We start from the raw sequence: 23781 nt of genomic DNA on the forward strand, positions 1-23781 counted from the left end.
GCGTGAGTCAAATGGTCAGGCACAATTTAACAACTGCCTGTTTTCTTTTCTGAGCGCTACCAGCATCGTTTCTTGCTAGTACTAGTCTAGTTGTCAGCGAGTTGCCTAGTTATCTAGGTTGGTAACTCAAATTCCCCGCCTTTAGCCGGGTAATACATTAAACCCTAATGTCGTACTCCCCATCCTGTTCCAACTTCATATAAGTATGGAAAGATATAATCTATTACTACACCTTCAAGCACATATCATCAAAAAAAAAAATCTGAGAGTTGCAGATGTATTCCTGCTTCCGCCTTTCTAGAGGAAGTGGATTGCCAATCACCATTACGACTTGAGTGCCGCATCGACCACTCCCGCAACCGCCAGCATGCGCTCCTCCTCCAAACGGCCTCCAATGACCTGAATGCCAACCGGACCATTCGTGAAGTCCTCCGGAACGTAATCTTCCCACAATTTCTGCTCAATCGCCTTGAACAATCCATTACCTGGTGCCGGTGTAGCGACGTCGATCGCAGGGTCGGCCTTAGTGACCGGAATCACCACAGAAGTATAGTCGAGCAAGTTCAGCAGCGCAGTGTATCCTAGATAGCGAATCTTCAGCTGGCCAGCTGGGACCGAGGCACTCACAGTTGTCGGTCGAATCCAGGCGTCGATCTTCTTACCGCTCGGTGAGCGAACGCAATTCATATACTCCAAAAATGCGGTCTTATATTCGAGCTTGTCCTTGTTGAACGTGAACAGCTCAGACATCGTAAGAGCCTTATAGCCCTTGATGAACATCTGGATATCTGGGATACCTGGTTCACCAGACCTGTCGAGGTCGCCCTGAATATTCTCTCCACCATCGACAGTAAACGCCCGCATCTCGATTTCTTGTTAGCATTTAAATATTGTCTGAACTCTACATTACATACCACCACGTTCCATCCCTCTTCAGGCTTGTACGGTTTGAACTCAAAAACCTCGTGGCCCGCATCCTTAAGAGCCTCCGTGACAATCTTAATAGCTCGCAAAACTGGCGGATGGGGAGTGACAAGACCGTCATTGGACTCAATCGCAAACACTAGCGGTCGAGGCGGGATTTCATAGTCCTTGAAAGGAAGAGCAAGCACGCGGGGGTCATGTTTCCATGGCTCTTGAGCAAGAAGCGCCTTGGAGAATAGTGTCAGGTCAGGCAGAGAAACTGCCAGGGGACCGTCAACGGACACGATAGCCTCGCTAAACTCTAACTACACCCATAGTTAGATAGTCATTTTATTACAATCAGCGTTTCTAATGAAGGCAGACGACGACGTACACTGTTCGCAACCTTCAAATATGGGAATCGCTCGTGCGACGGTCTCAAACCGTAAACCCCAGAGAACGATGAAGGGATGCGAATTGATCCTCCTATCTAGATCAGCAGTCACATTCCAGCATCGGAGCCTAGAAATATATACCAATATCTGTGCCAATGCCAATAGTGGCGCCTCTCATTGAGACAATAGCGCCTTCCCCTAAACTAAACGTTAGAACATCTCGTCATTAAATCTGAGCCAGGGCACATACCACCAGAGCTACCACCTGGAGCAAGGGTGCGGTTGTAAGCATTCACTGTCTGCCCAAAAACGCAGTTTCGAGACTCGGCAGCCTAAGTATCTCAATTAATATCTACCCAAAAATATAGCAAACGTCACGTGCTCACCATCAAGCTGGTAGGGATGTTTGTCTTGACGAAGAAAACAGCCCCGGCATTGAGCAGAAGATCAACAATCGTCTAGGTGAGATTGTTAGAGATCGTATACCTCTAAACAAGTAGTAGTAAGTATATACGGAGTTTTCCTTCTCGGGCTCATTAGTAATCCACGAGACGTAGCCCATGCAAGTCTCCACGCCTTTCACACGGAATTGATCCTAAATTTATTCGTTAGTGACACAATGGGCACGTTTTCATATAAAACCGTTCAAAGTCTTGCCTTGAGAGAAATAGGTAAACCGTGGATGGGTCCGATAGTCTTGCCGGTGGACTTGTAGTACTCGTCGAGCTCAGCAGCGCGCTTGAGAGCAATCTCAGGAAAGAACTCCGTGAATACGTTCAACTACGCCTCAATTCCATTAGCAACAACTATCTACTTACGCCAGAGTGCATAAATCAGCATACCAACTGGTGTGCGAGGACGGCGCGCTTGATGAATGCGGTTGTAACCTCGACTGCGCTGTATTTGCCCTTAGCGATGGCATCGACAATCTCGGTAGCAGTCAACTCAGTGATTTCGATAACCTCCTTAGAAAGAAACTCCTTAGGAACCTGAGAAACGTCCAAACGATCGGCGGGAGGCAACTCATGCTCGGGAATCATATATTCCTTCGGGATTGAGGCGGCCAATTTGGCACGCTTCGCAGCAGCCTTCACTTCCCAGGGAGCGACCATTGTCATGCGAGTCACTGAACACAACGGCAATTTGATACAGTGAGGTAATCCTGATCGAACTGAAACGCAAATACGAGGCAAAGATGCGCTGCTTGGAATAATGTCCTGCCAGATACTAATCGGGTACACTAACCCTGATAACAAATCGCCTGGTTATTGCTAGGAAGTCAAAATAAGGTTTGGTCAAAGTTCTTTACCTTGCCTAAAATTGGTGTACTTGTGTATACATTGCATATATGATGCTTATGCCACATTTATAACCATATCGCCATAGTTAGATTTGGAAGCGGCGCGCAATCTGGGTGACCAAAAAATTTTTGAGAAGCCTCGAAGGCTCACAATTTTCTTCGCTACACATTTCATCTTTCAGCTGCTAGTCCTATCTACTACACAGATATTTCAGTTATTCATGCTGATTTTAACAGAGACGTCGGCGGGCTATGCCCTGCTGAAGGCGAAGGATAAAAAAGTTCTCGACTCGACAGCTGATCTTCTGACTCCGGAGAAGGTGTTATCTTCGTATGTGCAATTCTGCCGAGTTCGTTTTGGTTGAACCTTCGACTAATAATAATTGTAGTCTTAAGGTTAAAGCTTTCTCGAAGTTTGACTCAGCGATTAGTGCATTGGATGAGGTGAATGCGATTATTGACGGTAAAGTCTCGACTAAGCTCGCCAACTTGTTGGCCGAAAATGCGGGTGAAAAGAAGAAGACGAAGCTTATTGTTGCTGACCCTAAGCTTGGTATGATATTGATCAAAGAATATAGCTCTATGGGTCAGTACACTGATAAATTCAACAGGAAATGCTATCAACAGTCTGCCAGATCTGTCGTTCAAGATCATATCCGATTCCACTACTCAGGATCTCTACCGGACGGTTAGAGAGAACCTCCCATCGCTCCTCCCCGGTCTTCAAGAAAAGGATCTGTCCGTGATGTCACTCGGACTCGCTCACTCTCTCGGTCGTCATAAGCTGAAATTCTCTGCAGACAAGGTTGACATTATGATCGTTCAAGCTATCGGTCTACTCGATGACTTGGATAAAGAACTCAATACCTACGCTATGCGAGTCAAGGAGTGGTTTGGATGGCATTTCCCGGAGATGGCGAAGATAGTTCAAGACAATATTGCATACGCCCGTGTTGTCAAGCTCATGGGTTTCCGGTCTCGTGCCTCTGAGACTGATTTCTCCTCAGTCCTGCCTGAAGAGATTGAGCAGGCACTTAAGGCCGCTGCAGAAGTCTCCATGGGCACCGAAATTACGCAATTCGATCTCGACAACATCAATGCCCTGGCAGATCAGGTGATTGACTTTTCAGAATACAGAGAGCAGCTGTCGAATTATCTCAACGCGCGAATGGCTGCGATTGCACCAAATTTGACTGCCCTTGTGGGGGAGCTGGTGGGTGCGCGGTTAATCGCACATGCTGGTAGTTTAATATCACTGGCGAAGGCGCCAGCTTCTACTATCCAGATTCTCGGTGCCGAAAAGGCGTTGTTCAGAGCGCTAAAGACTAAGCACGATACCCCGAAGTACGGCATAATATATCACGCTTCCTTAATAGGACAGGCTACGGGCCGGAACAAGGGAAAGATTGCTCGTATGCTTGCTGCAAAAGCTGCCATCAGTCTTCGATTCGATGCTTTAGCTGAAGACAGGGAGGATGTTGCAACGATAGGATTAGACAGCAGAGTCCAGATTGAGTCGCGGTTGAGAGGATTGGAAGGTCGGGAAATTACCACTATGAGGACGCCAGTCAACGTCCGACAGCAGCCTAAGTTCGAGTTTGCTACCCAGAGGGCGTATAACATTGAGGCGGATGCGGTGACTAACGGCATATCCAAGAAGAACGGTAAACGGAAAATTGAGGAGGTTGATTCTGATGAGGATGGGGTGCCAGCAGACGTAGAAGTTGATGCTGCGGATGAATCTGACAAAGAGGAAGTCGAAGAGGTAAAGGAAAAGAAGGAAAAGAAGGAAAAGAAGGGAAAAAGGAAGGAAAAAAATGAGAAATTGGAAAAAAAGGAGAAATTGGAAAAAGAGGAGAAGAAAGATAAAAAGGAAAAGAAAGAGAAGAAAGATAAAAAGGAGAAGAAGCACAAAAAGCACAAAACAAATGCATGAATAGGATGCGGATAATCGGGTGTCATTTTGTATAGTTGTCTTGTAAAGTTACGTGTTTATGTAGTACGTGTATATTGCGTAGGGTTCAATTAAGATATTGGATATCATGGAATATTCCTCCTTCCACTAGTTGTTTGAATAATTCTTACTTCTTTAATGAGGAGGACCTAACGGAAAGCATGCGCTTATCTTCCATAAGCATTGATCAATATCAGACCGGATATAAAAGTTCATAGGCGTCAATGTATTTTTTTCCCATATTATATACCTGCACCGTGATCAAATAACATGGACACACTCTCTCCGTTATGAATTCGTCGGATTGCTTCAGCAAAGACCTTGCTGACATCCAAAATCACAAGCTTGTTTCCCAGCGCTAGCTTGTGCTCATGCTGAGGAGCCGAATTTGTCGTGACAACTTCGTCCAGTGCAGAGGCCTGAATCCGTTGTATGGCATCTCCAGAGAAAATACCGTGAGTAATAATAGCGCACACGTGAGTGGCGCCGCGATCCTTCAAGAGCTTGGCTGCCCGGGTGATCGTATTTGATGTGTCCACTAAGTCATCGATGAGCAGTGCCACTCTGTTAGATACATCGCCGACAAGCATCATCGTGGCAGCTGGTCCTTTCTCTGTAAACTTTGTCCGCCGTTCTTTGTGAATCAAAGCGAAATCCATTCCAAGTGCGTCAGCGATGGCGGTAGCGCGTTTGGCACCGCCCGCATCAGGAGACACAATGACAGCTTCCTGGAAATTGGGAATAGATGAAACAATGTAGTGTTGTAGAAGTGGTCTTCCGTATAGATTATCAACGGGAATGTCGAAGAATCCTTGGAATTGCGGATCCTAAGGTGCGTTAAGATTTGATTAAAGCCAACAAGTAACATGTAACTCATGACATACGTGAAGGTCCATTGTGATGATGTGATCTGCTCCAGCGCAAGTGAGAAGATCAGCGACCAGAGTTCCTATAGGCAGTGAGCATAGATCGCATGCAGTGTCATGTTACAAACCTGACTGAGCAACCCATTCCTTATAACCAGTGTTGATCTCTCCAGTGCCCTCTGGTTGCCACATCTGATCTTTTAACTTAAGTTTGCGATCTAAGTCACGATCAAGGAAGTAGCTGTTTCTTTGAGAAGGCACAGATATGCCGTTGGTGAGATTGTGTCCAAGGGAGCTATGAGATCTCGGCGACGGGGGAACGCTTTCGAATGTGTAATTATGATCAGTCCTTGGTGTCGTACTGCTCTTGGCCAGAGGGGCACCGTGCTTGTTGTACGGAACGTCAGGTTGCCGGCTATATGGAAAGAAAGGCATGACAGCGGTGACTCGTCTTGCAGAAGCGGTCTTGCAAGCCGAGATCGTGATCAGCAATTCTAAGAAATTGTCGTTGACATGTCCGCAACCTGAAGTATGTGTAAGACGGTTTCACGCAGTGTATGCAACTATTAATGTCGAGAAACGCATTTACCTGACTGAATGACATATACGTCCTTCTCGCGTACAGAGTCCTTGATAGACACTGAAGTCTCACCATTACTGTAATAAATAAAATAGTTAGCAAGCGAGGTTCACCGACACTTTTATCTAATAAGGGCAGAGGAAAAGTGCGACGTACCTGAACTTCGAAGTACGCAGTCCGCCCTGGGGTATCCCCAGAATATTGCAAATTCTCTCCACTAAATCTGGGTGGGAGGATCCACCGAACACCACGAGATTTCTGACCATATTTTTGTCGTTTTCTGCGGAGTCTATTCCAAAAAAATCTGAGGCCTGTGACGAATCCGTTTTTGCTGGTGAAAAGTGCGACTAGTATTGGACCAGATGGATCAAGTCAACCAATAACGAGACCAAAAAATGGTAATGTGTGATGTATTCGAATTGGTGCCAGAGTCCGGATTCTCCAGCCAACTCAAAGAGCCGAAGCTCTTCACTTTTACGCCTGATCCGCCATGTCTTCTGCGCATTACGCCGAGTATAGGTGAGTATTCTTTGTCCCAACTGGCTGCCGGATGCAAGGCATACCCTAGAAGTGCCACACAATAAATTTTGTAATTCTACAACTCCCTCACTAACTTGAAGTTGTATTATCATGTCTGCTTCCAGACAATGGGAGACACTCTCTCCCTCTCTGACACCATGGCTGTAAGTTTTCAGCAATTTTTCGGCAACATCTGGTGTGAAGATGTGTAGTTAATTGTCGCCAGTCTCGATGCCGTGAGGACATTAGGATACTCGAAGATGACGCCCGTTCAAGCTTCCACTATCCCTCTGTTCTGCAGTAATAAAGATGTGGTTGTTGAGGTAGGCTTTTTGTATGACTACGGACTGGAAACATAATAGTGATTCTTGTATATAGGCCGTCACGGGGTCCGGCAAGACGATCTCATTTCTCATTCCGATTATTGAGATTATTCTTCGCTCGGGATCAGTGTCTCGAGGTCATGTTGCAGGTATTATTGTAGCGCCAACCCGAGAACTAGCATCCCAGATTTATTCAGTGTTAAATTCAGTCCTAGAATTTCAACCTACGGAGTCGACAGCGTTCAAAGCGCAGTTATTAATAGGTGGATTCGCTACAGTTGCGACAGACGTTCAAAAGTTTTTGGCCGAATCACCACAAATAGTTGTCGGCACTCCCGGTCGTCTACTAGAATTTTTGGGATCTCCACATGTTCACTCTTCCAGTCTTGAGGTCCTGATTTTCGATGAAGCGGACCGGTTACTTGATCTTGGATTCGACCAGACAATTAGCGGAATATTGCGGATTCTTCCAAAACAACGACGAACAGGATTATTTTCTGCGACAGTCACATCTGCAGTTGGCGAATTGGTTCGAGTTGGCTTGCGGAATCCAGTTAAGATTGTTGTGAAAGTCGGCGATGGGGAGTACGAACAGAAAGTTCCAACGACTTTGTCGATTTCTTATTCGGTTCTGTCCCCAGAGTCCAAGATACCGTCCCTGATACACAAAATGAACACGCTAAAATACAGGAAAGCGATCGTGTACTTCCCGACCTGCGCGTCTGTGGTGTATTTTTACTTGGTTTTGACGTCAATTTTGCCGAAGCTTCAAAGTAGCAAGTCAGCCGATGCACAACTCTTCTCTCTGCATGGAAAACTGCCACAAGGTCCGCGTACAAAGACGCTGAACAAGTTCATTAATACCATGAAGAAGTCAGTCTTGTTAACTACAGATGTTGCTGCCCGCGGACTTGACATACCGGAGGTGGACGTAGTAATCCAGATTGATCCTCCGTATGAGGCGAACTTGTTCTTGCATAGAGCTGGACGTGCTGCACGTGCTGGTCGGTATGGTGAAGGCTACTTGTTCTTAACAAAAGGAAGAGAGGAAAGTTACGTCGATCTTATGCAAGTTAAAAAAGTTAGAATGCAGGAGGCAGACGAAACTGGGCTCTCTGAGTTAATGACTGAATTCTACCGAAACTTTCGAGACTGGATTCTGGATAACCGAGAAAATCATGATATGGTAAGCCATATCGTTAAATCATGTATGGTTTTATTTACTGACGATCTCTTACCAAGGCTGTGAAAGCGTATGTTAGTTACGTGCGATTCTACACTAAGCATACCATGACCTCGATTTTCCGGATGAGCGAATTCGACTTTGTAGGATATGGACTCGCCTATGGCTTACTAAGATTGCCAAGCATGCCCGAGCTGAAGTCTGCGCATAATATTCCCGAGAAAGGATGGCTAGTTGAAGGTATTGACGTAAGTCACTAGTCCTGTGTAATCAGATATATCGTGCTAATCCTTAGAGTAGATGGACACATACAAGTATAAGGATTCTCAGAAAGAACAAGGTCGTCAGGAAGAGCTAAATAATAGAGCCCCTAAAGCCGCAGCTAAGCATGGTCCGCCCAAAGCAACAAGCAAGGCTTGGTCAGAGCAATCCGAGCGCAAAGAGCGACGAGACCTTCGTCGCGAGAAGAAGAGAAATAAAAGAGAAACCGAAGCTGCTGCAGTCGAGAATGGTAATAGTTCGAGTGACAGTGAAGAGTTGGAAGAAGATTGGAAGACTTTAATTGCCGACAGAAAGAAGAAGAGAAAAACTAATATTTCAGCAATGGCATTTGATCTTTGATATATGTGGGCAAATTTGTGGAGTTTGGGAATATAAATTTGGGATGTAGTTCAGTAACGTCGTGTGTTCGTTCGTTTGTATAATGCATCGGCGCATATACAGTTCTCTCATTACAGAAGTATCTATAAACATCGTCTGTCTACTCCATAGGAATTATTTCTTTATATTCCAATGGTTGTATGTCCTTTATTCCATTTTGTGACCCTTGACATCTTCCTCCTCGGTCAACAAGTCAGGTACCGTGGTACCTGCCTTTACCGAATTTAATCGTCGCTGAACAGCTTTAATCATCTTCGAAAACCAGTAAACCTATTTGGGATATTTTAGTATTACCTTTCTCGATTATCCAATACGCAACTTACATTCAAGCAGTTGAGCGATAGGTTGGAAGTGAGAACGACAGAAGGCAGCCAGAAAGGCATCTTGTCCAGGACAGCCCATGCGTCGAATGTGAGACGGCCAATTGCGTAGAACCCACATACTAATCGGGCAGAAAAGAACGTAACGAGAAGAATAATACCATTAACAAGCTGGACTGTCTCGGAAATGGTTCCAGTTGGAAGATGGCCAGCGAACCAGTGAACGTTTAGGAATGGAGTCGACAGTTCGAAGTAGAGGAAGATCGGTCCGTAGTACATTAAAAATGGTCTCTACAGCAATGATTATCACATTAGTATCCGTCAACTGTAGCGACAAGAAGGACTTACAAAGCTAAGCAAAAACACGCTCAGTGATGCAATACCGTGAAGGGCGAAACCCGGACCAAACCACTTAATGTATTTTATGCTGATATAGCTGTCCCAGGCAAAATATCCGACAGCGAACGCATAAACCAAGCCACCGTAGGGAGAATAAGCAAATATATGATCATCCTGCAGGTCCGGATCAAAGAATGCGGGGAATGCGAGAGCCAAGATCAGTATGCACTGCACCTGGGAGACGATATGAATATCGAAGTTCAATCGTGTCCGTTCATTTAAGGTCTTGTAAGATGACACAAAAGAGCCAAAGAACGGACCCAATAGAAACAAGCCTTGGTACAATGCGAACGCCAATACAACTTCATGGATGTGTTTGCTTAACGCTGGAAGGTGGACGTAGCCACAAATGGCATCCAACGAGGCAGTCACACTTTCTGGGTACTCAATGGCTAGTGGATCAATCATTATGAATTGATATGATCGATTAATATATATTCTGAAGGATCTATCGCACCCTGAAAGTAGTGAACTACTGGGCTATCTATGAGCTACAATGTCAGACTTCGCACCAACAACGGTATCCCGAAAGATTAGCGATCATGCGCAAACAAACAAAGTCATATGACAGATACTACATGTGGATATATAATCCAGAACTTACCTTCTGTGTCGATACCAATGCGCCGCTTGACAGTTGACTCTTCTCCTGGTGAGGCGCGAATAAATATTGCCAATTCGGAGAACCTGTCCACGGCACCTTCTAATCCAAGCGTGAAGTCTCTTTCAAATTAATGAACTTCACTATCTGAATTGTGCGATAGTAGGAAGACCACAATGTCAAATTTCTCGCAGCTAAACGAAATGCAAGGTAAGCTTCTATCCACCAGGTACGCTCCTTGTTGGCGGTGATAGAGTTTGTCGCTTCGGGTTCGGAAGTGATGACTGCTGTCATGAAGAGGGTCTACCCCAAATTAGCCACAGCCAGTTAAACCATTTACAGCTAGATCCTGCATGTCTCTCATAGACGTTATCCGTGGGTTGAAGAAGACTGTGGCAATGTAAGATACTAGCCATCAGGCCGATTGAATGGAAAGAAAGTGGGGGTGTCGCACCTCTTTTATAATAAAAACTGCTACATTAATCATGTGTGTGCATGACTTCTGCATGATAATTGTAACTCATATTTCGGAATAATGCCAATATTGAATAAATCGACGGACTATCGTAAGGTGTATTAATATTTGCGAAATTTACGTCACTCAGAGAAATCGAACTATCCCTTCATCCATGAAATTATATTGAAATCGAATAAAATATGTAACAAAATGAAGCAGTTAACAAACAAAAACAACAAAGATGACCAATAACCTACAAAAATGAATGATTAACAATCCCCGATCATAACATTGAAGACGCACAATTTTAGAGGGAACCTAAAAAGTATTTTCTCACTTTACTTTTAACAGATTAGTCTTAGAAAACAGATATGTAGTTCTGGATTCTCTCCTTCTGGTTCTGAGCGATCTAGAGATATTATTGTCAGCAACTCCATCATTGATGTTACATTTCGTATAACTTACACATTCAGCAATCCACGTAATATTTCTGATCTCTTGCTCCTTGGCTTTAACCCAAGCCCAGATAGCGCTATACGTAAATTGCTGAGTAAAAGCATTCCGGCAAAGCTCCATCTCTCTGAGATAGAAATGATCTTCCAATGACTTGTTGTTTGAGGTATCGAAGAATCCTTTGTAATCGCCCACCGATTCGACAGTAATACGGACCTATTAATTTAGCCTTATGTATGAACAAGATTCAAATCTAATACATACCTGCTCGATGTCGTCCGCGCTAGCCAAAGCTTCAGTGCCAGAAGGGTAGAGTTTACCGAACTTAGGCGACAGTTGTAATCGCTCGTCACGGGTAATATCGGTCCCAAAAGAGTTGAGACTTATATTGATGACCCGACGGTCAGCCTCGAATTCGAGAAGAGAAGCCATGATCTCGTTCGAAGGATGTGACAGGTTTTTGCAGAATGCGTAAAAATCCTCAAGATATGCTCTGTAAAGGGTGTTACGGATGATTTCAATGTTGAGATCATCAAGATCGGCAGCAGACAGGCAGTCTTTGAAGTATGGTGCCAATGGAGTATCAATCAAAACAGTGTTGTAAAGTTCCTCTACATTGGTAGCAACGCAAAGGGCGGGCAACGACTCGAACCAACCCAGTGGGTGACACCTCTCTAACAGTTCGTGAGTGTCACGCTCGTGTAAGGTACCGGTAATTAATAAAGCGACGTTGTCGATCATATAAGCGTAAGTAATAAAGTCCATAAATTTACTCAATGGCTGGACAGCCTGTGCCCGAATGTAACGGAACTCTTCAATGAGTTTCTGTGTGGCCTTTTCGGCAATAATCGAAGTCGATAGCGAGCCAGGAACATTGGCCAAAAAGTTACCGTAGTCCGTAGCCGAGAGTTGAAGTTTCAAATCTTTAATGAAAGTTAGTGATTTCATAGTTCACAGTACAGAGCCACGAATCGCAGCAATACCTTCCAGAGTGTCGCATTGAGTCAAGTTGGAGTAGACGGCGCTAGTCAGGAGACCAGAGCGATAGCCACGAACAATTCCCTCAATATAACCGCTAGCAGATATCATTAGAAACAGCCGCTCTGAAATTGTCAACGCTCTCCGAGGCAGTCATGGCTCCAAGAAAGACAGTATGACTTCTTGAAGATGAACTCTGTCCAGGAACCGCCATCCTCCGCACTTTTCCGATGGCCATTCAACCATGAAACAATTTGCACAACAGGCCAGCGTTGCGTACTGTAAGTTACTTACTTGTTTCCGTTGAAGAAAATTCCTTCCATTATTATTGTATGGTCAATGCGGAATTAAAGGGCAAATTTTCTGAAATAGTGCGCCTAAATCTGGAATGTCAGTGCCATTGACAGCTTATAATTGAGAACAAAATACTATGAGAAAGGAATAAGACTAAACTTACAGCGTTGTGAGGAATCAGACCCCCGCAAACGTAAGGTTGTCCAATTGGTGCTGGAATAGAATAAGAGACGAAGAGCAACGTTAGAGTGGCTCAAGGGCTTGCGTGCACGTTCTCCTCGAGACCGCCGATAATGGATATCAACAGCCACCGGGTCGGGTCAGTCTTCTCTGACACAATGGCGCGATAATCACGGCTTCCTGATAATCTGGGTCAGCGCCCACAACGTTGGGTACAATCTGCCATAAGCCAACGGCAAGATGATACTGGCACTAAACACCCCAGCGATAGTTGATTACGCCGCACTTGCTACAAAGTTCGTCCGTTTAAGGCGCAAGGGGTCAGTTCAGATATCGTTAGAACGTACCTGCGGCATGTATAATCTCCGACATCCCTCTAGCCCCTGATGTTGCTAAAGGACCTAACCTTGGAGCACAACGACTACAGCAGGGCCTTTTGTCGAATATTGATGAATTAGCAGCTTTAGTACGGATATACAGTCAGCGCAGTCGCTAGAAGACATGGCAGACCCGTTGCTAGATATGCTGATGCCTCATCTTCCGAAGAATGTTGCTGCAGGTCTAACAACATCATCGCAGGCAATCCTACTCACAGACTATTTGCAGCATATTCGCGGTCTACCGGTCTCGTCAATCTCTTCAGAGACAACTCAATTAAGCGCTTCCCTTCAGGCTGTCGACAGGTCACTCACAAATTTGGCCATTAATTCTCGACCACATCTATTATCTACATCGGCAACGTTGAAGGCATTTACTGAAAGTTTCAATTCTTTGACTCTCAATGTTCCGTCTCTTTCACAGATCATCCCAGAGCTGGAGTCCAACGTATCACAGTTTCATCCGGTTAACGATCGACAAGCATCTGCTACATTACTCTCAAATGTTGACAAAGTCTTGGATATCTTGGAGCTGCCGTCATTAGTGCTTACATGCGTGCGGAATGGATACTATGCAGAAGCTCTGGATCTAGTTGGTCACGTTAGACGACTAGCTATCCGATACAAGAATGCCACAGTTATCGAGATGATTCAGGCAGAAGTTGACGATGCCCTTTTAGAAATGACAACAATTCTGTTGCGATTGCTGCGAGAAAATGTACAACTACCGACTGCCATCAAGGTCATATCATATCTTCGCCGGTTACAACCTTTTCAAGCGTCACCTAATCCGACATTGGAGCTACAACATATATATCTACTTTCGAGAATGATACACTTGAAGTCTCAACTTCAGTCACTTGACCCTTTGAAGTCGATACCGGAAAAGTATTTGAAGAGGTACATTGAATTCTTCAGGGAATTCGTTTTCGCGGCAATTATCGGCTTCAGGTCAATATTTCCCAAGGAGCATGACAAAGAATCGTCAAAGGTCGATTCTAGTGCATTAAGTACTCAGTTGGCAGGATCCAAAGATGTGTCAGACACATCAGTAGTGGATGCCGGTGAACAGCTATTGTCTTCTTTTATCTACCATACTACCATGGATTTGAAAAAGACAGTTAATGATATGTTGCCAATGATCCCTGATAAATCGAGCTATGCATCGCTCTATCTGCAGGTCATATACTCTTCACAGTCACTTGCAAGAGTAGGCGGAGAGTTTTGGAGTATTATGGCAGATGAGAAGGACAGGAAGGAATTTGCAGCTGCAGACGAGACCAATCCATGGGTCGCGGCGCTGGAGAAACAGAGAGATCTTGCGAAGAAACTGAAGTCGTATTAGTTAGACAAGTCTATATGGACAAAATGTGGCAAACGGAGATCGCCGTTGGGAAAGTGTATGGTTGCCGTTACATCTTTTGCCTGAGTTCTACATATTCTATGGTATGTTAGTCATTAGGTAGTAAATTGAATCCTCTCAAAAAGGAACTGAATGTAGCATACCATGTCATCTTTATGCTGACAATATACAATTTCGTCTGACAATATACAATTTCGTTGTACAATATCTCGGCAAGCAGTCAAAATATTTACACGTACACCATAGACCACCATCACGAACACTACTCTAACAGTCTCTTCGAGAATCTAAATTCTTTCGAGACAACACTATCATCCAATCCCAGTTTCTTCAAGCAGGACATATAACGAGGAAGGCTCTTCTTCTTTAAGTACTTCAGCATGCTGTTCCGCTGCTGAATCATGATAGTCAAGCTTCTCAGTGTAATCTTGTCTTTCAAATTATATCGCAAGTGCTCAGCCATAGCGAGAATGCGGACTGTGAGAATCGCTGCTTGTGACTCAGGTGATCCAGTGTCAATTTCACTGTCTCCAAACTCCTTCACAACCGCTTTAATCAAATGCGCTTTTTCGTGATCGGCATTACCATGCCTAAGGCTGAGAATTCGATGAGTTGCCTCTAGCTTGATTGTCTCTGCTTTCGATAGAGGTGACTTTGCCGGCCACTCGTGGAGAACCTGCGCTGCTCGCATTGCCGCCGCCTTGTCAGCGCCATAAGTTGTACGTTGTAGCTCTTTCTCAGTCACTCCATATCCTGGCGTCATATTTGAAATATAAAACGGCGACGACGGTGTAATCACTGAATCAGGAGTAAGCGCGCGGGGATCCTCGGTACGCAGCGTCCGAAGAATTTGTTTAACTAGCGTCGAATATGTTCCAAAGATGGGATTAGTTCCCCTCAAGGGAGTCCTTTTTAGATACGCCTTTGTCTCGACATGTGGAGCTCTCTTTGCCCGAACTTTTCGATACTCTTTCATAGTTAACCGTTTTCTAGTGGCATATCCTTTCAGGGATTGTATTGGCGGCGAAACACGCTGTGGAGTCCCCTTCAAAAGTAGTTGAGTCCCACCATTGCAAACGCGCCGACCAGCTGCCAACAGTATTTGGTCCCCAAAACTCCTCCGTATTATCCCAGAAGACCAGCATGAAAACGGCATCACGACATATGTCACGCAGCAATCCCAATTGTCGATGAACGTTGGCTCTCGGTCGGTATCCTCGAGATTTTTTTTAGTGGGACAAACCCGCATGGTCTGAGACAAAGTTCGGTACAAGCCCCTCATCTAAGTAAGGTTTACTGTTCCCAAAATTGTGGGGGTCAGAATGCATACTTTATCTCGCTACATAAAAATTACATAACTTATACATATACATAATATAATATGCTTTGTTAGTCCAATTTAGGTCGCTATCTACGACTTTCTGTCATCATCACTTGAAGAGACCTCTATGACGTCTTGCTTGTCAACTTTATCAGACATATCAATTCGCGACCGCGGTAAATGATTACTCCTCGCAGTATTTTGGGACAATGGAGAAGACATTGGCGAGGAAGACGTTAGGCAAATTATTTCAGACGGTGACGAGCTGAAGTGTCCAAGATCAGTCATTAGGGACTTCGAGACAACCGAGTCGCGAGCTGTAAGCTGTCGGGATCCGGTTACGCCAGCTGAAGGCAAAATGGAGTTTTCCTCGCATTTAGAGAAGTTCAGTACTTCCGTATGCATTTTCTCGTTTCGTTGTGATTGGCATAACGTCTCAGTATTACTTCGATATTTCTCAGCAGTCGAGCCGAGAGCTGAAGCAAACTCTTCTCGTTGCAGTACGGGGAATTTTGTTGGCCGAGCATTCTCTTGATTATCAAATTTCATCCTGTGGCAAACCATTAGTAACCTTTCAAATCCTACAGCAGTTCGCAATTGCTTACTTCTCGTTGGACTTCACCAAGAAAGAATCCAGGGTTGTCTTCTGTATTGGACGAGCTTTTTTGGCCTTAGACTTCGGAGCTAACTCATTTTTTTGCCATAGTATAATTTGATCCTGAATTTGCCTCGCAGTATTGGCAATATAATGAGGTATCCATACGTGGATTACATTAGAAGCCAGCTTAGATGACTCGGACTCGTCGGTGACACTCTCAGTCTCTGAACGATCTGACCGAGCAGATACCAGGGAACTCGTATCATATGCTTCTATGGAGAGATCAGCTCCGAGAACTTCTGCCGGTACTATAGATACCCGGACTTCTAGAATCCCCCCCGTCGAACTATGCACTCGTGCTTTCCCAGCATTTCGCGTAGGAAGGTTTTCAAGTCTTGTTAACTTCCGTATAGCCAGTGGTGGGGAAATCTTAATCGCAAACCTGTGATAATCCAATTTCATATAGGTCGACACAAATTGCTGGATACCAAACATGTTCAGATGGTTGTCCCAGCAGAAATGATCTGTTCGGTTAGATACAATGGGGGTAAAGTAACTATTGAAAAGATCCTTCTGTGGAAAATCTTCAGAAAGATTAATCGCCCGATGTCGATTTCGAAACTCTCCGGACTTGTTATTTCGCAGCGACTCAATTAATTTATCTTTCCAATCATTAATCTTGTCTTTTTGAAAGTTGCACTTGATAAGTGATTCACCATAGCCAGCCTGTCCAATCTCGATGGCTGTCTTTGGCCCACAGCGCACTACACCGGCCGTATTGTAATCACCACCTGACATCATAGCTATTAATACCATACCAGGTCTAGTAAGTCTCACTTTTTCTTCAATCTGCTTTAACGAATACAGTGTTACAGAAACTGCTGCAGGAGAGCCATTGTGATATGGTTTCCAACCTTTCAAGACATACTTAGAGCCAAACATGAGCGAATCGACGTCATCGGTCATAACGTAGTCAACCAGTCCGTGCCGCTGCAAGTGAGCACACTCAGCCTCAGCTTCTCCTGGAGCTATTAACACTTCGAAGCCAAAGTGGGTGCATAGCTCACTCATCTCGGTCACTTCTTTTGGTTGAACTGTTGATACCAACTTATTCCTCTTGAATTCCGGTTTTTGGGGTCCATCGAACACGAAAACAGCATCGATACCAAGTCCCATTAACTTACTGAGCTTATAATAGAAAGTACGTCGCTCAGGATACTTTCCGCCCTTGCCTCCTTTGTTTTTAAAGCTCCAAAGATTTCCATCAATAGCAACACGTAATCGCCGTCTCTTCTCTTCATATATCTGCTCAGCCAGTTTTGATATGCCTAAGTGACGTTAAGCTTCCAAACTCTATATCCACATCATCCTACACAAATTTCTCACATATATCTTCCCCTATATTGTTTTCATCCAAAAATTCCCACAGTCTGTGTACGAGTAAGCGGCCAGGTACTGTTTGGGTCGGTAGATCATTTTGTGTAACTTACCCAGGAACACCCATTTTGGAATCACAGCTATATTGACATAACTACCAAAATAGATAGCATAATTAATGCAAATATCAGACTTATACGATCATTGGCAATTCTTTTTTGCAGAAAAATGTAGTGAACTTTTGTCTTGTTTACTTGCTTGGTGCGTCGCAAACTGTCCGGGCAACCAAATTAAGTTCCAAGTGCAAACTCCCAAAGTCCTTAGCCCTTGTCCTTAGGTAGAAAATAAATTTTCGAGGTTACGACGGTCTCGAATATCCACAATACAACTCGCCAATTGGCACAGGCCGTCTTCACGATGGTATAGTATCGCATGACGATTATATTGGTTATCACACACTAATTAGCCTTAGAAAGTGAAAACACTTAGTAGATCATCGGACGTTTATCTCCCAGCAAGGAATTGTGAAGTCTCTCGACTCCCGAGAAATCTTGATCCAGATCTTCATCCATTTGAACGTGCAAGAGAATATACTCGAGCTCTCAATGCTACCAAGCTTGTACGTGATGACTGTTCATGAGTATTGAGGAGCTTATATGTGTTGTCTAACGTTTCTACTAGGAGCGAGTGTTTGCGGCGCCGTTTGTAGGTCAATTGGGAAATGGCCACATCGACGGCGTCTATTGCATAGCCAGGCATACACGACGACTGAATTCAGCGGCCAGCGGTAGCGGTGATGGTGTCATAAAGTATTGGGATCTATCATCTAAAGAAGAGGTGGCGTCGTTCACAGCTCACCGGGGCATTGTGAAAGGCTTGGCAGTTACACTTGATGGAAACTTGCTGTCGTGTGGCATGGATAATACGGTAAAGCTATGGGATGTCATGGAGACAGATCACAGTGGTGGCCCGTCGAAAACGTTCCTTGGCTCCAGTGGATTCACTGGTATAGACCATCATCGATCGAATCCAATCTTTGTAACGTCCTCGAATGCAGTACAACTGTGGGATGAGAATAGGTCGAAACCCACAGCCGACTTGTCTTGGGGAGCCGACAATGTCAATACAGTGAGATTTAATCAAACAGAACAGTCAATAATCGCGTCAACAGGAAGCGATCGATCCATTGTGATCCATGATATCCGCTCCAAGGCACCAGTTCAGAAATTAGTAACGCTGATGCGCACAAACGCAGTGTGCTGGAACCCGATTGAAGCCTTTAATTTTGCCGCTGCTAATGAGGACCATAACGTATATTTATATGATATGAGACACCTGACACGATCATTGAATGTCTATAAAGACCACGTCTCTGCAGTTATGGATGTTGATTTCTCACCTACAGGGCAAGAACTAGTAACGGGATCTTACGACAAAACGCTACGAATATACAGAGTGAATGAAGGCCATTCGAGGGATATTTATCACACGAAACGGATGCAGCGAATATTCTGCGTGCGCTTTACTATGGACGCGAGGTACATCATGTCAGGTTCGGACGAAGGAAATATCAGAGTTTGGAGAGCCGAAGCCGCGGCACGATCGAATGTTAAGTCTGCTCGCGAAAGATCAAAACTCGAATATGAAGCTACGCTCAAGGAGCGATATAAGAATATGCCGGAGATTCGGAGGATTAGTCGCCATAGGCATCTTCCCAAGCCGATCAAGACTGCCAGTGAGACAAAGAGAATCGAGTTGGCGAGCATTAAAAGGAAGGAAGAGAATATGCGCAGAAGAAGTAAGAAGGGTACAATGCCATATGCAAAAGAGAGGGAGAAGCAAATCATCGGTGTTGCGATTACGGAGGTGGAGAACAAGGTCTAGTGTACCTAGCATTTTCATGTATATTATTCAGGTCGCATTTTAGGGCTAGCTGGGCATAAAGTATAATGTATAAAATGGTATCATAAGTTTGGCGGACTGTCTCTTTGATAAACTTGTAGCAAGTAATTACCAATACTTTTGTGCATCGGGATCTACACATCCCTTGATGTTGCGGTCTCCACGTCTACCCTGTGCTGCCAAGCTTGTGGTTGAAAGCCCAAGACTGTGACAACTAAATATGCTTCTAATAGGACTCAATTATTTCACAAACGTTGCTTTTCCTAGACACAATAGGTAACTATATGACAACCTGACCATACCAATTTTACCGTTCATTAACCACTGAGCCACAACAGTTAAAAGCGAAGCTTCGTAAAGAACCATTTGTTCCGGCCGCTCTGCTCATTGACGTTAATATTGCATAGTTCCCCAACTCTTCATTAACTAAATTTAAACGCACCTGGTATCTCTCTTCGAAAGCCTTCTTGACGGCTTTCTTAGCATCTTCTCTCTGGGAAGGCTCCTTGAAAGTGTCGTTGGTAACAACATTTTTCAGCGACTCGAGGTCGAGAGTGTATCGGGTGGGCATGAGGTGATTGTAGTTAATGACTTTGATGAATGGCTTTATCTTCGATCTCTTAGCGACCTTCTTGGATCCCATTCGCTTCGTAACCTTCAATGGGTAGCGCTCAACGCCAGCAACTAGAGCATGGCCGAAGGGGTGGCTCTTCGTGCCGTCGTCCTGTGGCTTGATGATCACGACTTTCTTGCCTGCGTAGCGGCCGTTGACAACAATCGCTATTACATTATTAGTATCAGGAATGACAAATATATAAAATAGAACATATAAAGTACGTACCAACTTTGCCCTGCTTCAAAAATTTGGAACCCATTATTGATCTGTATCTAAGGAACAATTGTGTGGTGGTTGAATTTACAATATGGACAACTTCAAGACCGTTGTAGTGTGTGAGTCGTCGGCGGAAAACGACTGATAGGGTTCATATTTCGCCCTAATGTTTTATATAGACTTGACCGTGACTGCTTTTGATTGAATATGGCGCGTAGATGGTGCAATAAACCCCTAACCTTATCGAACCTTGATTCGTTGACTCGGCAACCGTCGAGACGTTTTGATTGTCAACAAGTTGTAGTGCGGCGAACTGTATTGACATCGCGCGGTAAAACAGCTTCGCTGCTGTCTTTCCCAGTCTCAACGCTACTTCGATTTCCATCCAAAGTATCAACTTAGTTTTCATTTACAGTTGCTTAAGATACGTCTATATTGTTTTCGGTTGCGAAGCCGTTCAATAATAGAATGTCAAGAGAGATCAGTGGTCTTAAACATTCCAATTCAACATTGTCTTTAAATACTTTACCAATGTATGGCTTTATAAACTGTAAGGACTATTTATAGAGTCGCGAGCTAATACTATCTAGGTGGGACTCATCGGACCCCGACAGGCATCCGCCACCATTGCCTCTGAATCCAGACCCTCAGATTCTGTCTGGTTCTCCTACGCGAAGCAGTCAACTATATGGACCGACGCGATCACGAACCGTATCGCCTGTTAGGCAAACAGTGAAACCGGTTACGCTGAATTCTCCTGACAACGATCACATCGCGGAGGTCCTTCACCGTCTCAGCAAGATTCAAGACACGCTCAAGGTTGTCGACGCAACTTCTAAGTTATCAGACGCTACAATTAGGAAATCTGAGAAAGATGTGGACAGTCTTCTGCGACGGTCAAAAGACAACGCAGTAGACTTGGTTTCGTTGAGGGATAAGATATATAGTTCTGAGATATTTCTAAGTCATCAGCTCCAAGATATACATGACATCGTGTCTAAGGAAAATGCCACGGATAGCACTGTCACAGGAGCCAAGGGAAGCTTGTCTATGAGAGAGCTCCTTAATTTTAACAGAAGTCAACTAGACGCACTTCAGGCTTTGAACGACGCCCTGTCAAAGTCAACACAGCTGTCATCTGAGAAGCTAGATTTCCTGACGACGCAACTTGAAAGTATTGAAAAAACTCAGCTCAAAAATGCAAACAAAGAACAAGATGTCAACGTACAAACTATTAGTATGTTGCATGACCTGCGGCGACTTCTAACGTTGGAAGATAAATCCGACGTGATACTGCATGAGATTCGCAACCACGAACGAGTCACGGATGGATACACAAAAGACTTGAAAGAATCGTTTCAGAAGACGCAAGAAATGCTCGCGGCTTTGTCTAGATCGACATTGGACGATAAAGATGCTATAGCCAGTCAGATTCACAATGTAAATGCAAGCATTGAGTATCTTCGTGACCAAACCCAGGTGAATCCTGATACCGCAATCGCGGATGTTATACGATCTTCTCAAGCGCAAGTCACAGAGATACTTGGAAGGTTGCAACTGGATGTTAAATCACGGATACAGTCAGTCTTATCATCTTTGGAGTCAAACGAGCGGGCAGTTGTAGCTATAGAGGATTTGAAGTCATTTATTGCTACTCGTAGTGATTCTAGTTTAGAATCCACTATTCATGAGCATGAGAAGTTGGATCAGATTTTGAAGGACATTGGTGTCCTATCAAGTAATATGGCACCGCTTTCGTTACTACCAGAAATCCATTCATCATTTTTGGAATCGGCTACCCAGTTCAATACGTACATTATTGGAGAGCACTCCAAGTTGATGAGCGAAGTTGAAACCCTGCGTCAAGAAAAATTGAATCTCGTGTCTGAGCTATCTGCTTTGGAGTCGGTGGTAGCCACAAGATCCGAGCAATTGGAAATACTAGAGAAAAGAGCAGAAAATTTCCAGCTACGCTTAACAGAGCACATTTTGCAAAAATCACTGAAAGGAGCTGTTGCGATTGAAGGGAGACAATCAATCCAAAAGGTACGTATATGCTCTTCATATCGAATTCTTTTGCTAATACTAGAAGTCTGTGAGATCAACGCTTGATGTGCTGTCTGAGTCGCCTGGTCCCTATGAGGCGAATTTGGCCAATATAACCAATTCAACATCAGCATATGCAGGACATATTCGTGAAACTGGACCGCACGAGGTGTCCATCATTAGTGACGCTTCTTCGACTGATGCTTCTCGCAGCGTCTCTAATGGGTCAACAAGTAGACGAGTGTCTTGGAGCAAGAAGATCGGCACAATGTTCAGCTCTGGCAAGGAAAATGAGCTTTTCATTCCCAAACGAGGAGGAGCGCGAAAGGTGGGTAAAGGGCGAAGTGTGAGTGAGCGGTTGTAAGGTCAGCTAACTTCCTTCGACTGGTGTTGAATAAGGCTTTGCATAATGATTGTGGGCTTGCGTGGGAATTTTGTGTGAATTATTGATATATACTGATACTTGGTGTTTTGCTTCTATTTAATCTGTTCTTAGTGCCAGTATTCATATCACGTGGTCAAAATTGAAACTTGCCACAAATATTGGTCGGACTTGACAGGCTGATAAATGATGGTTCAGTGCTTGTGGTCGTATAGTTTCTGATCGCGATACTTTAGAATAATCGAGTGTGTAGCGGTGATGTCTATTCTAGCCTTGAACACATTCGCCGTGACATCGCCAATTCCGGATGTGATATGTACAAACGGAAAGTCAAAGGATCTAAATAACAAGAAGCAAATATCCATAAAGCGTGAAGTATCCAATATGGCTAATGGTGACTAAATTTTGCTATGATACCACGTGTGCCAAATTATGGAGAAATCGAGGAGTTTATACACTCCAGAAGCGAGGCGTCATCTGTATCATGATGGCTATTAGATAAGGTGTATCCTGTGACGGTGAGGCCGCTGTCAAACGCGGGAACGAACTTCCCACCTTTAAGTACAGCTCAACGTGTTTCCGCAAAGCGAGAACCAGAGTACCTTGATATGGTGGATTCTGAACTTTGTCTGGCTTGTCCTGTGCCAATTTGGGTGTGACCTGTTGGTGATTGCATTTACAGCTGTTCCGAATACGAATGTTGGCAGTAATCGACCATATTCGTATTCGTTAAATAATATTCGATGATTTTGTTCGCAATGTTTAGTATTGAGAACAATAAGTTATTGAGTATTCGACGAATATTCGCATATAATCCGACATAGCCGCTATCTAACCCGAATAGGCCCGGTTACGGTCGTACTTGCACGTGTATTGTCTCGACAACCCTAACCGTCCATCCATAATTCTCAGACACTCTATGTGGATTTGTGAGTGTGGTAATTTACCATTGTTTTTAGCTCAGGTAATTATGAATGCTTTTGTAGAGTTTTTGTTCCCCTTCGTTATGTCGTTCGTTACCGAAGGATGACCGCTCAAATTAGAACCTGCGATTTTTCCCGCCATTTTTAGTCTAAATTCAAACAAGCCGCCATTAAATATAAAGGAAGGATTAATAAACAATACCATTTACTTTATTTTCTTAATAGGGTTCGGCATGGATAATATCCAGGCCAATTTTTCCATATCCATATCCGTATCCATATCCAGGTAAATTAT

General features: G+C 44.2%; 12 protein-coding genes across 12 annotated transcripts; 5 read left to right on the plus strand and 7 right to left on the minus strand.

Moving 5' to 3' along the window:
* Positions 1–92: 92 nt before the first annotated feature.
* Positions 93–2561, minus strand: V1508DRAFT_428063 (amidase signature domain-containing protein). Its single transcript, XM_066941757.1, has 9 exons — positions 2141–2561; positions 1956–2078; positions 1813–1893; positions 1685–1756; positions 1549–1630; positions 1440–1496; positions 1298–1389; positions 915–1229; positions 93–864 (listed from the first exon to the last, which is right to left on the minus strand). Exons 1-9 carry the CDS (start codon positions 2414–2416, stop codon positions 325–327), a joined length of 1638 nt encoding a protein of 545 aa, XP_066792339.1. The 5' UTR covers positions 2417–2561; the 3' UTR covers positions 93–324.
* Positions 2562–2709: 148 nt separating this feature from the next.
* Positions 2710–4793, plus strand: V1508DRAFT_458508 (uncharacterized protein). Its single transcript, XM_066942724.1, has 3 exons — positions 2710–2929; positions 2988–3151; positions 3210–4793. The coding sequence occupies exons 1-3, from the start codon at positions 2820–2822 to the stop codon at positions 4532–4534; spliced, it is 1599 nt and encodes a 532-aa protein (XP_066792340.1). The 5' UTR covers positions 2710–2819; the 3' UTR covers positions 4535–4793.
* Positions 4596–6396, minus strand: V1508DRAFT_428071 (phosphoribosyltransferase-like protein). Its single transcript, XM_066941758.1, has 5 exons — positions 6155–6396; positions 6008–6075; positions 5547–5942; positions 5437–5501; positions 4596–5379 (listed from the first exon to the last, which is right to left on the minus strand). The coding sequence occupies exons 1-5, from the start codon at positions 6262–6264 to the stop codon at positions 4795–4797; spliced, it is 1224 nt and encodes a 407-aa protein (XP_066792341.1). The 5' UTR covers positions 6265–6396; the 3' UTR covers positions 4596–4794.
* A 171-nt stretch (positions 6397–6567) lies between these two features.
* V1508DRAFT_428073 (P-loop containing nucleoside triphosphate hydrolase protein) lies at positions 6568–8774 on the plus strand. The gene is made up of 4 exons (XM_066941759.1): positions 6568–6840; positions 6896–8026; positions 8083–8271; positions 8324–8774. The coding sequence occupies exons 1-4, from the start codon at positions 6778–6780 to the stop codon at positions 8642–8644; spliced, it is 1704 nt and encodes a 567-aa protein (XP_066792342.1). The 5' UTR covers positions 6568–6777; the 3' UTR covers positions 8645–8774.
* V1508DRAFT_393576 (TLC domain-containing protein) lies at positions 8663–10254 on the minus strand. Its single transcript, XM_066937973.1, has 4 exons — positions 10007–10254; positions 9352–9886; positions 9007–9294; positions 8663–8953 (listed from the first exon to the last, which is right to left on the minus strand). Exons 2-4 carry the CDS (start codon positions 9808–9810, stop codon positions 8831–8833), a joined length of 870 nt encoding a protein of 289 aa, XP_066792343.1. The 5' UTR covers positions 9811–9886; positions 10007–10254; the 3' UTR covers positions 8663–8830.
* Positions 10255–10540: 286 nt separating this feature from the next.
* Positions 10541–12434, minus strand: V1508DRAFT_428082 (V0 complex, c/d subunit of ATPase). The gene is made up of 6 exons (XM_066941760.1): positions 12349–12434; positions 12186–12268; positions 11897–11988; positions 11178–11836; positions 10926–11129; positions 10541–10869 (listed from the first exon to the last, which is right to left on the minus strand). The coding sequence occupies exons 2-6, from the start codon at positions 12212–12214 to the stop codon at positions 10819–10821; spliced, it is 1035 nt and encodes a 344-aa protein (XP_066792344.1). The 5' UTR covers positions 12215–12268; positions 12349–12434; the 3' UTR covers positions 10541–10818.
* A 255-nt stretch (positions 12435–12689) lies between these two features.
* V1508DRAFT_428084 (oligomeric Golgi complex subunit 8) lies at positions 12690–14319 on the plus strand. Its single transcript, XM_066941761.1, has one exon. The coding sequence runs from the start codon at positions 12867–12869 to the stop codon at positions 14085–14087; it is 1221 nt and encodes a 406-aa protein (XP_066792345.1). The 5' UTR covers positions 12690–12866; the 3' UTR covers positions 14088–14319.
* Positions 14147–15327, minus strand: V1508DRAFT_59937 (mitochondrial 37S ribosomal protein uS15m). The gene is made up of 2 exons (XM_066942969.1): positions 14345–15327; positions 14147–14183 (listed from the first exon to the last, which is right to left on the minus strand). Exon 1 carries the CDS (start codon positions 15259–15261, stop codon positions 14368–14370), a length of 894 nt encoding a protein of 297 aa, XP_066792346.1. The 5' UTR covers positions 15262–15327; the 3' UTR covers positions 14147–14183; positions 14345–14367.
* A 700-nt stretch (positions 15328–16027) lies between these two features.
* Positions 16028–17528, minus strand: V1508DRAFT_407088 (PIN domain-like protein; the record flags this gene model as incomplete). The annotated part of the gene is made up of 3 exons (XM_066938827.1): positions 16028–17352; positions 17411–17454; positions 17515–17528. 3 exons carry the CDS (start codon positions 17526–17528, stop codon positions 16028–16030), a joined length of 1383 nt encoding a protein of 460 aa, XP_066792347.1.
* Positions 17529–17758: 230 nt separating this feature from the next.
* On the plus strand, positions 17759–19436 carry V1508DRAFT_428091 (WD40-repeat-containing domain protein). Its single transcript, XM_066941762.1, has 3 exons — positions 17759–17821; positions 17874–18020; positions 18083–19436. The coding sequence occupies exons 1-3, from the start codon at positions 17819–17821 to the stop codon at positions 19283–19285; spliced, it is 1353 nt and encodes a 450-aa protein (XP_066792348.1). The 5' UTR covers positions 17759–17818; the 3' UTR covers positions 19286–19436.
* A 66-nt stretch (positions 19437–19502) lies between these two features.
* V1508DRAFT_428092 (60S ribosomal protein eL27) lies at positions 19503–20317 on the minus strand. Its single transcript, XM_066941763.1, has 3 exons — positions 20145–20317; positions 19746–20083; positions 19503–19683 (listed from the first exon to the last, which is right to left on the minus strand). Exons 1-3 carry the CDS (start codon positions 20176–20178, stop codon positions 19642–19644), a joined length of 414 nt encoding a protein of 137 aa, XP_066792349.1. The 5' UTR covers positions 20179–20317; the 3' UTR covers positions 19503–19641.
* A 286-nt stretch (positions 20318–20603) lies between these two features.
* On the plus strand, positions 20604–22545 carry V1508DRAFT_407091 (uncharacterized protein; the record flags this gene model as incomplete). Its single annotated transcript, XM_066938828.1, has 3 exons — positions 20604–20668; positions 20726–22181; positions 22228–22545. 3 exons carry the CDS (start codon positions 20604–20606, stop codon positions 22543–22545), a joined length of 1839 nt encoding a protein of 612 aa, XP_066792350.1.
* Positions 22546–23781: the final 1236 nt, after the last annotated feature.

Source organism: Lipomyces doorenjongii (genome assembly GCF_038497915.1).
Source record: "Lipomyces doorenjongii strain NRRL Y-27504 unplaced genomic scaffold V1508scaffold_141, whole genome shotgun sequence".
Taxonomy (NCBI): Eukaryota; Fungi; Ascomycota; class Lipomycetes; order Lipomycetales; family Lipomycetaceae; genus Lipomyces; species Lipomyces doorenjongii.

Excerpts from the sequence above, each read along its gene's own strand:
- V1508DRAFT_428063 (XM_066941757.1), bottom strand. The coding sequence starts at position 2,416 with ATGACAATGGTCGCTCCCTGGGAAGTGAAGGCTGCTGCGAAGCGTGCC. Across the intron at positions 1,390-1,439 it reads TGGCATTGGCACAGATATTG|GAGGATCAATTCGCATCCCT; the intron begins GTATATATTTCT and ends TGATCTAGATAG. Across the intron at positions 865-914 it reads AAGAGGGATGGAACGTGGTG|ATGCGGGCGTTTACTGTCGA; the intron begins GTATGTAATGTA and ends CAAGAAATCGAG.
- V1508DRAFT_458508 (XM_066942724.1), top strand. The coding sequence starts at position 2,820 with ATGCTGATTTTAACAGAGACGTCGGCGGGCTATGCCCTGCTGAAGGCG. Across the intron at positions 2,930-2,987 it reads CCGGAGAAGGTGTTATCTTC|TCTTAAGGTTAAAGCTTTCT; the intron begins GTATGTGCAATT and ends TAATAATTGTAG. Across the intron at positions 3,152-3,209 it reads TGTTGCTGACCCTAAGCTTG|GAAATGCTATCAACAGTCTG; the intron begins GTATGATATTGA and ends TAAATTCAACAG.
- V1508DRAFT_428071 (XM_066941758.1), bottom strand. The coding sequence starts at position 6,264 with ATGGTCAGAAATCTCGTGGTGTTCGGTGGATCCTCCCACCCAGATTTA. Across the intron at positions 5,943-6,007 it reads CGTATATGTCATTCAGTCAG|GTTGCGGACATGTCAACGAC; the intron begins GTAAATGCGTTT and ends CACATACTTCAG. Across the intron at positions 5,380-5,436 it reads TCATCACAATGGACCTTCAC|GATCCGCAATTCCAAGGATT; the intron begins GTATGTCATGAG and ends AACGCACCTTAG.
- V1508DRAFT_428073 (XM_066941759.1), top strand. The coding sequence starts at position 6,778 with ATGACGCCCGTTCAAGCTTCCACTATCCCTCTGTTCTGCAGTAATAAA. Across the intron at positions 6,841-6,895 it reads ATAAAGATGTGGTTGTTGAG|GCCGTCACGGGGTCCGGCAA; the intron begins GTAGGCTTTTTG and ends TCTTGTATATAG. Across the intron at positions 8,027-8,082 it reads ACCGAGAAAATCATGATATG|GCTGTGAAAGCGTATGTTAG; the intron begins GTAAGCCATATC and ends TCTCTTACCAAG.
- V1508DRAFT_393576 (XM_066937973.1), bottom strand. The coding sequence starts at position 9,810 with ATGATTGATCCACTAGCCATTGAGTACCCAGAAAGTGTGACTGCCTCG. Across the intron at positions 9,295-9,351 it reads GCGTGTTTTTGCTTAGCTTT|AGACCATTTTTAATGTACTA; the intron begins GTAAGTCCTTCT and ends TCATTGCTGTAG. Across the intron at positions 8,954-9,006 it reads TATCGCTCAACTGCTTGAAT|GTTTACTGGTTTTCGAAGAT; the intron begins GTAAGTTGCGTA and ends TATCCCAAATAG.
- V1508DRAFT_428082 (XM_066941760.1), bottom strand. The coding sequence starts at position 12,214 with ATGGAAGGAATTTTCTTCAACGGAAACAA. Across the intron at positions 11,837-11,896 it reads TCAATGCGACACTCTGGAAG|ATTTGAAACTTCAACTCTCG; the intron begins GTATTGCTGCGA and ends CTTTCATTAAAG. Across the intron at positions 11,130-11,177 it reads GCGCGGACGACATCGAGCAG|GTCCGTATTACTGTCGAATC; the intron begins GTATGTATTAGA and ends CTAAATTAATAG.
- V1508DRAFT_428084 (XM_066941761.1), top strand. The coding sequence starts at position 12,867 with ATGGCAGACCCGTTGCTAGATATGCTGATGCCTCATCTTCCGAAGAAT.
- V1508DRAFT_59937 (XM_066942969.1), bottom strand. The coding sequence starts at position 15,261 with ATGCCGTTTTCATGCTGGTCTTCTGGGATAATACGGAGGAGTTTTGGG.
- V1508DRAFT_428091 (XM_066941762.1), top strand. Across the intron at positions 18,021-18,082 it reads CTCTCAATGCTACCAAGCTT|GAGCGAGTGTTTGCGGCGCC; the intron begins GTACGTGATGAC and ends CGTTTCTACTAG.
- V1508DRAFT_428092 (XM_066941763.1), bottom strand. The coding sequence starts at position 20,178 with ATGGGTTCCAAATTTTTGAAGCAGGGCAAAGTTG. Across the intron at positions 20,084-20,144 it reads TTTGAAGCAGGGCAAAGTTG|CGATTGTTGTCAACGGCCGC; the intron begins GTACGTACTTTA and ends ATAATGTAATAG. Across the intron at positions 19,684-19,745 it reads CTTTCGAAGAGAGATACCAG|AGCGGCCGGAACAAATGGTT; the intron begins GTGCGTTTAAAT and ends GTCAATGAGCAG.